The 10,282-nt window shown below is 40.6% G+C and overlaps 3 protein-coding genes across 4 annotated transcripts; 2 read left to right on the top strand and 1 right to left on the bottom strand.

The window, feature by feature from the left end:
* The first annotated feature begins 2,584 nt into the window (after positions 1 to 2,584).
* Positions 2,585 to 4,679, top strand: LOC140763163 (uncharacterized). The gene is made up of 3 exons (XM_073101232.1): positions 2,585 to 2,717; positions 4,024 to 4,139; positions 4,215 to 4,679. The coding sequence occupies exons 2-3, from the start codon at positions 4,034 to 4,036 to the stop codon at positions 4,355 to 4,357; spliced, it is 249 nt and encodes an 82-aa protein (XP_072957333.1). The 5' UTR covers positions 2,585 to 2,717; positions 4,024 to 4,033; the 3' UTR covers positions 4,358 to 4,679.
* A 103-nt stretch (positions 4,680 to 4,782) lies between these two features.
* Positions 4,783 to 7,545, top strand: LOC140763162 (uncharacterized). Of its 2 annotated transcripts, none has more exons than XM_073101230.1 (2): positions 4,783 to 5,398; positions 7,406 to 7,545. In XM_073101230.1, the coding sequence occupies exon 1, from the start codon at positions 4,887 to 4,889 to the stop codon at positions 5,355 to 5,357; it is 471 nt and encodes a 156-aa protein (XP_072957331.1). In that variant the 5' UTR covers positions 4,783 to 4,886; the 3' UTR covers positions 5,358 to 5,398; positions 7,406 to 7,545. The 2 variants fall into 2 exon arrangements, with proteins under 2 accessions (XP_072957331.1, XP_072957332.1); XM_073101231.1 differs by having other exon boundaries at positions 7,333 to 7,472.
* On the bottom strand, positions 5,362 to 9,455 carry LOC140763161 (pentatricopeptide repeat-containing protein At4g35130, chloroplastic). Its single transcript, XM_073101228.1, has one exon. It carries the CDS (start codon positions 9,110 to 9,112, stop codon positions 6,746 to 6,748), a length of 2,367 nt encoding a protein of 788 aa, XP_072957329.1. The 5' UTR covers positions 9,113 to 9,455; the 3' UTR covers positions 5,362 to 6,745.
* Between the last annotated feature and the right edge of the window lie 827 nt (positions 9,456 to 10,282).

The following is a 10,282-nucleotide window of genomic DNA, read 5'->3' as shown; positions in this document are numbered from 1 at the left end:
GACAGAGCATGCAATGAGGTGAGGTGGAGGAAGGACAGGCCAGGACAGTGGCGGCTTGTGCAAATGAGCTAAGACCATGGCAGGCAAGATCCACGGCAGCCCCCGAAGATGGCGGCGGCGCAGAAGCAGGGCAGGCGAGATCCACAACTGTCGACGCAAACGACAGCGACATGTAAGGACGAGGAAGGGACTGAGGCGAGAGCCACAACTCTCGATCCTCTGCACAGGAGGCCGAGGTGAATAAAAGCGAAGATGGACGACGACGGCGAGATGGACAATGATAATTGAGAAAGAGCGACAGTACAGAGGGAGGAAAGGAGAGAGAGAGAGAGAGAGAGAGAGAGAGAAGGAACTTACTGAAGAGGTGGGTGGGTAGCTGGGTGGAGGGGAGAGAAGACAGGCTGCCGTAGGCGGCAAGAGAACCCTCTTACGAAGGGGTCAAAAATCCAAACACTAGTTGAATCTACGTAGCCCTTGTAGATTTAGTACTTGTGTTGCAGTGGTGGTGAAGTTTTGGGATTGGAGTTATGGTTTGCCTACTATTTATTATATACTGCCAAACTCGTAACATCTTTTACCTGAGCTGGTACGAGAATTCACAGCCTTCTCCTAAAACAAATTGCTCATCTGACAGAAAATTAAATATGAAATCTTGATCTCTTTTGGCGACTCGTGCTAACAATTCAACCAGATTCACTCCAACTGTTGTTTGAATTCAAATTATATCTTGCAAATTTTGGAACCGCGGAAGAATTTATTCTTTATGCCAAGAGTAGGACAAAAGATTAAAGCAAGAAGTACAGAGCATTGAGTAGAGCAATTAGGTGTACTAAATGTTGTACCCTTTCATTATATATATATATATATATACTTAAGGAGGCCTTTATCTTACTTTATACGTAATTATTCGCCCCTTTTAAATTTTTAAAAAGGCTATCAAACAAACGTAGGCACCACGCCACCACAGCAGACCTACGAGATTGTTAGTGGGCATATAATAATATTTTAAACAAGTAGCCTTCTATTAATCCCCATTTCAAAAGTGCTACGCCCTCCTGACGCCACGCTGACATCATCATATCAACTATCTATCGGGCTTGGCCCAGGAAGCCCAATTGCATGAGTTGACTGGGCCACGTGGTGCGCTAATCGAAGCCCAATAAATTTACATTTAGTATATGGAAACTTTCAAATAACACCCTACATGCTTTGTAATTAATTTTCATATCAAATAGACTTATGATTTGCCTTGTTTTAAAATACGCTACTCCGATTCGCGGACAGCCTCATGTGCTGTGGCCTTTCATGGCGCGTTTTGGATTCCCATTATTTCGGTTGGTGCCTCTCCGCAGAAATCGCTTCTCCCATGTGTAGAAGTCGGCAATCTCAAGCATTAGTTTACGTGTGGACCCAAAGAAATTAGAATATTAATCTCCCACAATCACACATCCCCATGTTACATCTCACTAAATTAAGGATAGCCCAAAACTGGGACCCTAATTTGAGATCATTACGACTACTTAGGATGTTAAGTTTGCCACTAATTTAGCGTAATTGATCAGCATAACTAGTCTTAGTTTTTCTAATTATATATAGACACTTGGATTTGATGGGGTTATGGATTGCTAGAATCTAATGAGGTCTCATACATTTTCTTTACGTGGACAAGTAGGCATGTTAGCCTCCAAAGATTCTCCATCAAGGAGGACCATGTGAGAGGAGGCCACTCCTCCAATTTGTTTACTCTTAATCCGTTCCTATATATGTATAGTCTTAAAGGTATCGGAAGGTGATCACTTGAAGTTAGCCATGGGGAGATGGTTCTTCCTCAAGAGGCAGAGGAAGCAGCAAACAGCCATGGAGGCCATGGAGAAGCTCCACGGAGCGCGGGTGATCTCGCGGGAAGAAGAGAATGGAGTGCTGAGGGTGAAGATTGTGGTGAGCAAGAGAGAGCTGAAGAAGATGGTGGCATCCATTGGCGGCGAAAGGGAGAGGAATGTTGCAGCTCGTCATCAAGTGGCAGCTCCAAAATCTTTGGAGGAGCTGCTGCATGTCATCCAGAGGAGGCATAGAGAGAAGGGAGAGAGTGAAAGGTGTCAGCTTGGAGAATGGCAGCCTGCTTTGCAAACAATTCCTGAGGAGAGCTGACAGTTGAGAGTTGAGAGCCTTCCTCTTGCTGTTTACTGTGTGGATGGATGGCATTGGCATGGTTTTGGTTTGCATCTGTACAGTTTGTTAGTAGGTTTTATTAGGGTTTTTCTTGTATGTGATTAGAAGACATGGCCATAGTTAAAATGGCTTAACTTGATCTCTAATCTATGTTTGTAAAGCAATTCAATCAATTTAGTCTTTTATCTGGTAGTGCTATTTGTTGTTCGCAATCGTATATACTGTGATAAGAGACAATAAGCAAAAAGTTCTATACATCTTGGGCCTATTAAAAATGTCAGGCCCAATCGTAATGATTAGTTGGGGTTAGCAGCATTAGCTTAGTTTAAGTGGGCGTCTATTTGCAAAAATACATCAAAACTTAGAAAGTGGACGTCCTTTTTTATAATAATACTAATAATGAAGGGGCGATATGTAAACCTAACCAGGGCACCGTCACAGCAAATAAAATTAGAGACGTTGGCGTAATGGCGTTGTCAATATTCTCGAACTTAGAGACTAAGTCCGTTACGGAGTTCGATGATTTTTTATTCAACGTCTTAGCTAAGGTACGCTTAACACTTGCACGTCTTGTTTACTTATCAAACTGCAGTAATTTGCTATTTGGAACTGCTAAATCTTTTCCGTGACCCAGTCTATTCTTTTTGGTTGTCCGCACACCAGTTGTTTGTTGATTTGCTTCAGTTAGAGTTCTGCCGTAATCTTAGTACAAGACGTCTGCTTCTATATACTAAATTCAGAATTTTCCTGTCTCTTTAGTAAGATCCTTTTCCTTTCTGGTAAAGAATTCTCTTAATAAGATCTGTGATGCATTGTATTGGTTGTATAGCTTCATGAGCTTTGTTGAGACCTCTTTATTACTGACGAAAAGATTAAAATGGAGGCCTCCTCATAAGTACCAATTAAATTTGTGGTTGTACTTCACAGAGGAAATGGATTACTAAATGGTAAGTATTTGTCATAAAGTTTGTTCTCCAGGATAGTAAAAAAGATCACAAATTGTGAAAGCAGCTCTGGTATATCTCATGTCAACAATAATGATAATCAAGTATTTAACCACGACTATTTTTGGACGGCTGTGTATCTTGTGGCAAGTAGTTGGTATATTAGCTGGTCAAGTGATTTGCTATATAAATTCAGTGGAACAGGCATCTCCTTGTTCTGTTAATAGGTAGATTTCATAGCCATTAAGATTTGATGAAATTCTTTTTTTCTTCCTTTTTTTCTATATTTTGCTTCCTTTTGTCTATTTGGATCTACAGTGATGATCTTACACCACCTGTATTTGTAGATGCAGTTAGTCTCCTTTTGCCACATCTATTACCATAACAATAAATTCCTTATATATATGAGTCTGTTGGAGACAACGGAATTCAAGCATTTTGTTTGTTAGTGAATCTTTTTACCATTGAATGGCACCTTTAATGATCACCTCGGAAGGATTCCTAGCCTACCGAGATCAAATAGATCTTTGAATTGGGATGCCTAAGTCTCAGGGAAGATCTCATGTTTGGTCAATGCTGAACTTGTACAATTTACTTGCCAGCATCGCTCTACTATGTTAATTTTGGACTTCCTTTCTTGATTCTATCTTTCTACTTTTTATATGACCTCCTTTTTAGACGCTTCCTTATTTTAGATAGAAAATCTAGCAGATGGAGTATGCTCTAAGTGATCATCTTAGATACAAGATATTTAAATGCAGTATATTATTGAACTGCATTTATCCTCTGGAAGAAGAAAAAACATTGGTGGCCGAGTGTTCCATTATGTAGACAAGTAGAGCTCATGCTGATATGCATTATTCCTTCAATCACCAACCAGAGTGCAATGATATGCTTGACTCCTTTACAGGAAATCAGCTATGGCTCAATACATGGATTTGCAAGCTTTCATCCTGCGCGCACGTGTACTGAAGCTCTATAGACAGGCATTAAGAACTGCTCGCCGAGCACCTACTAATGCTCGCGGTAAATTCTTTCAACTCCTTTTGGTTTCATTGGTAACTCCAGATGCTGTTTCTGATCTATAGTCGATATGCGCAGGCGAGTTGAGACAGAGCATAAGAAATGAAATTGAGAGGAATCAGCACTTGGATGATAAGCAGAAGATACGGTTTTTGATTAGCGAAGGATTGCAGAGACTGAAAGAACTTGATGAGATGCTTGATATGATGGGTCACAGTTAGTGAAGTACAATTGCGACTCTATATATTCTTTCTGACCAGTTATCTCTTGGTTAGTTGGTTATGTGAGAGTTAGTCCCCAATATTTCAAAGACACTGGAATTTTTTTATAAACAGCTGAGGATGGTAGCAGTTGCTTAACGCACTGTCACTAATTCCTTTGCTATGCCATGTATTTTTTTGTCTCTTTGGCAGCTTTGGCTGGCATTGCACACTATACAATTGAAAGTTGATTTTAAGACCCTCCTGACAGTATATGTTTATGTGATGCATCCATCGCGGTGAGATGTGAATCTAAGAAACGTTTCAAGTAATTGGTATAATGTTGACTTAGTACTTACTATGTTATGTTATGTAATGGTTCTTTCCTCTCTTGTTTCTTTGCCGGTGTTATGTATAAAAGAGGGCTTCGGTTTAAAAGGTTTGGGCTCCAAGCTTTTTTGGGCCAACCCGTGGAGTCTGTTCGAGCCCTGCCCCTTTAGGCAACTCTTTGAAATCTCCATCCCGGAGAAACCTAAAGAGGGGACGAGCCATGGCTTCTCGCTCCCTCTCTCGACCAATTCGTTCTCTATCCCTCTTCTCTTCCTCCAAAACCCCTCTCCGATCCCTCCACGAGGGCCCCGACACTATCGACGAGCTCCTCGATCGCCACCTCGTCAAGGACAAGAAGAAGCACACCGCCGACGACGAGGACGACGAGATCGCGGTGCGGCGGCGGCTGACGAGCACGCGGCGCGAAGTCCTGGGTCTCTACCGCGACATCCTCCGCGCGACGCGGTTCTTCACGTGGCCGGACGCCCGTGGCGTGCCGTGGCGCGACGTGCTCCGGGACAACGCCCGGCGCGAGTTCGAGGAGGCCCGGTTCGAGCGCGATCCCGAGGTCGTCACCCGCCTCCTAATTGGTGGGCGAGACGCCGTGGAAAAGGCTGTCGATAAGCTCGTCGAGGCGAGCAAGAAGATGGCGGAGGCCGAGGCCCAGGACCGGACCAGAGGTGGCAGATAAAAAGAAAAAAATTGCCAGATGACGCCGAGAGATTGGTTCTGGTGAGATCTTCTTGAATTCTCTCTTGTTCTATATACCTTGTGTTTCCCTGATCTGAGATAAGGCTTGTACTTTTGTAACATTCGAATAATTTTAAATGCATCGATAGTTTATCTAGAGTTGCAAAAGTAAGATGGCTATCAGTATCAGTTTTTAACTTTTGGATGTCGGGGAGTCAAATTGATACTTAGTTCTAATAATATGATCAATATTTCTATGAATAACTTAGATAATTCATGGATATAAGGGTGGGGATTACTGAAGCAAGATTGCAATGCTAATCCTGCTGCTAACTTTGATGATAAGTATAGCAAATGATACTAGTGCAGCTATGAATACAGAATGTTCTCGATGACAAAAGATGTTAGTGGTTGAATTATAATATTTTCCCATATCAATCAAACTGTCCTAGCAACTGTGGATCAACTGAAGGAAGAGTGCTTTAAGAAGAAGAAGTTTTCATCTGCCTGGGGCGAATCTAGCTAGATAAAATTCAGGGATTTTATCCAATGCCTCTTATTTTCCAGGAGAATTTGTCGTTGTTAGTTTGTTACAGTACCTTAAAGATCCTTCACTGTTCAGCACCATGCTTGTAGTTTCTTGGTGCCTCTAATTTTCCCTCTTAGGAATAAAAGAGACAGTTTTCACCTTTGGCACTATTTGACTGATTGTTTTCGAAATTCTATTTGCACTGGACATATTTGTCGGTAGTGATGACATATCAATGAGTAACATATTTGTCAGTAGTGATGACATAACTATATATTCACCCTTCTGGTGTATAACATTTGATTTGGTCATGATGTATGGTTCAGAATGAAGTGTAACTCGGCAGATATATGTAAGTTTCAGAGTATGCCTTCTAGCATCTTAATACTGGAGATATGGGCAGCATAAAATTTCAGATTGTTGTTTTGAGAGAATTTTTTGAATGCACTTATTCTCATCATCACTGTACAATTTTAAGCAGCCTATTATGTAAATTTCATCCTTGAATACCTCCTTTACATTTTCCTTTTTTGAAATTACAAATTAAAAGGCTCCCTAATTGGTGTCTAATGACTTTGAGAAAAGGGGCCACTATTCCTTCCATGTTTACATGTTATTTCTCAAGCAGAACACCAAAACTGTCAGGCTAGAAAAGATATAGAAATATCACAATTTGCATGCTCTCATTTTAATAATCATGTAGTCTTCACTATGTCAGTGGGACTTTTCTTTTCACTTTTGGCTTGAAAATGTGTATCAATATTAGGATTATAATTTTTCCAGAATGACGCCAAGTTACAGATAGTCTGAATGTAACTTCTGTCTTCGTATCATCATGCTTTCACTAAGTACTAACAGAATCACCAGTAATCACCACAACAACAAGAACCATCCTGGAAGTGATGATAAATACTTGCATCACCAACAATGATCTCTCGTCTTGTACATTTAGATATCAATTTTAAAGCGTGGTGGCATCGATTGCATATTCTCACATTCTTCCTGACAAGGATAGGTGTTCCAATTGTGGAGGATATCAGCCCGAAAACAACTGCGAGCCTTACACTATGTCTATTAGCCATATTTGCTTTCTTTGCTGCAATATCAATTGGGTTAAACACAATTTCTGGATCATAAGCAGTTTCTCCTATCTTTCTTGATAGAATATCAGACACTTCATGAATAGTATGACTTTGAAATTGCGACATGTCCCCATTAATAAAACTGCATGTATTTCCATGAAGCTCAACTAGGCTCCTAGCTGTTGTCTTTCTCACGCCTTCTTCCTTCATTAGAGATCTCATCCTATCCACATCCTCCCACCTCCCAGCATCAGCATACAAACTGCAAAGTATTACATAGCAGCCAGTATTATCATGTTCCAGTGCAAATATATGTTCTGCTGCAAACTCTGCTAGTTCTATGTTATTGCTGTTTCTGCTTGCAGTTAATAGAGAGCCCCATATCCTTGCTGTTGGAACCAGTGGCATATTCTCTATAAACTCGACTGTCTTTTTTAGGTCTCCACTGCGGCCTAGTATATCAACAATGCATCCATAGTGCTCAATTTGAGGAGTGATGTGATATTCTTGTTGCATAGAGTTGAAGCACATCCAACCTTCATCTGCCAAGCCAGATACACTGCAAGCAGTCAATACCGATACGAAGGTACTCTCATTTGGTTCCAGTCCATTATCCTTCATAGCAAAGAACATCTCAAGCGCAGTCTCCCCATGCCCATGAATCCCATATCCCATAATAATGGTGTTCCAAGAAATGATATCCTTACACATCATTCTGTCGAATACCTCTCTTGAGGTCTTTAAATCACCGCACCGTGAGTACATATAAATTATGGAGTTCAGGACCACAGTGTTGCTCCCATAGCCTGACCTCAGAATAAAGCTGTGTATTTGCTTTCCATGTCTTAGTGATTCTAGCTCAACATATGCAGGTATTATGCATGAGATAGTGAAGACATCTGGTTCTAGATGCTCACTCAGTAAATTGTCAAACAATTCCAATGCTTCTCTGTACTTCTCATTCTGTATGTAAGCCGCAATCATGGCATTCCATGATACCAAGCTCTTCCCATCCATCTGATTGAATAAGAGCTCTGCAGATTTCATTTCCCCACATTTCCCATACATATCAGTCAAAGCAGTCTCAAGAACCAGATGAGGGAGGAATCCTTTCCTAATAGCCAGGCCATGGATGGTCTTCCCATGAGTTATGCTCTTTGTTTGAGCACAAGCAGGGAGTAGATTCAGCAAAGTGACTTCATTAGGGTCTGTCTCCTCCACTTGCATTTTGATCAAGCAAGCGAATGCATTTTCAGATTGATTGCTCAAAGCATACCCACCAAGTAGAGAATTCCAAGTCACAACATTTCTCAAAGACATAGTCGCAAACACTCTCTCTGCAGAAACCATGTCTCCGCATTTGCAGTACATATGAATAATCGAAGTAGCTATTCTGATATCTGTCTCAAGCCCTCGCCTTATCACATGGCAGTGGATTTGCTTCCCTTGCATGCAGAGCAACTCCATAGAACAAGCTGTGAGAGCACCCAAAATCCCAAACTTATCATGGTTCATGCCTGGAACTCCCAGTAAGTCCTTGAAGCACACTAAAGCTCTCTGTCCTTTCCCATTTGAAACATAGCCATCGATCAGTGAATTCCATGAAACATTGTCCTTTCCTGACGTTTCGTCGAACATCTTCTCAGCATCATCTATCAGCCCAAGTTTCGCATACATTGCAATAAGAGAGTTGCAGACGAAGAGATCCGAATCCAATCCCAACTTAATCAGCCTTCCATGGGCTTTTGATCCTTCGTCCCAGGAACCCAAGCCGGTGCAAGATTTGATCACGAAGGGGAAAGTGAAGTTGTCGGCTCTCACGCCTGCAGCTTGCATGCGGTCGTAGAAATCGAGGACCTCGTTGTAGGACTCCGCTTTCGTGTAGCCTCTTATCATTAGGTTCCAAAGAAATGTGTCTGGTTTGGTCGTTTTCTCGAATAGGTTGAGGGCGTCCTCCATGCGCCCCGCTTCGACACAGGAGAGGAGGGTCCGGGCGATGGAGGCATTGTTTTGCTTGGAAGAAGCGCCCGCTTTGAGGAGGCGAGGTTCCCGACCGGGCGGTGGCTCCTTGGCCCTGGTTGGGGTGGTGCTTCGATTAGCGTCGCTGGAGTTGTTGCAAAAGCTATTGAGAAATGCCGTGGCCATTGGTGGAAATTTAGACTGGGTGAGTTTATGGCGGGTTCTCTGACCCCGATATTATCGTCCTTTTACTTAGGATTGGGTTTTCTGCATCATCCCCAGACGCAGGAATTTTCTGCAGTCGTTGGTCTTCTCTTCCATTTCCAAATTCCAATCCGCCATATTACCCAGTTGCTGCACTCGGGCTTGCAGAGGATCTAACTCCCCCTTTTCCTCTCTCTCCTATCCAAATGCCGAGGGCTACAGAGGTGGTCCGAAATGTTACACGCGTCCAGTTGTCACTACATGAATTGGAAATTAATTTGGTCATGGCGCGCCCTTTCATATTCTAGATGTTCGCTTCTCGCACGTATAATGACGAGATAATTAATACTATTTAGAAGCAGAAAATAGATAACTATACTAAGAACTATTGTCCCTTTTACATCCGCCCTCTCTCACCCCTTGATGGCATTAATGTAAAATATTAATTGATCATTTTATTTTTTAATTTATTTTTTAGGCCAGTTTAATAAGGTCAATTTTATTTATTCTTAAAATAATTATTTTTATATTCACTTATATTTTAAAATAAGGTATAATAACTATCTTTGATGTAATCTAAAGTAAAAAAATAGAATAAATTTTTTTTATAAAATTAATATGTATGAATATCTTTGATTTGATATCAAGCATGTTAACAAGATAGATATCAAGAATAAATTAATAATTAAATTAGTGTGTGATAAGATATAATTTTGATGAATAATATTTATATTCTAGAATACAGAATACAAATATTATAATATAACTCCTTATATTATATAATAAGAAGTTATAATATAAAATAAAATAAAATTACTTTTGATATTAATGCGCTGAAAAATAAAAAAAATTACAATCTATCCTTCAAAAGAGATAAAGGGCAAGATGTACAAATTTCCATTAATACAAATTAGATTATTCTTATAACTAGAACCCATTTAGATACAAACAGCGTTAAAAATACAATCTCATCTAAGTTATATATCTTCTCCTGTAATATTCTTAGACGATTATCCAATACAATCCTTGATGTCCATACCAACTTGACCACTCTATACAATGCCTATCTATAGTCGGTTCATATCAACCTATTTTTCTAAGAAGCTTTCTGACTTTAATATATATAATAACACATTCCAACCCAATTCTGAC

This window comes from Typha angustifolia, chromosome 7 (genome assembly GCF_048772165.1).
Source record: "Typha angustifolia cultivar Huaian chromosome 7, ASM4877216v1, whole genome shotgun sequence".
Lineage (NCBI taxonomy): Eukaryota > Viridiplantae > Streptophyta > Magnoliopsida > Poales > Typhaceae > Typha > Typha angustifolia.
Note: the sequence above shows the minus strand (reverse complement) of the source record. Positions and strands in the feature narration are given on the sequence as shown.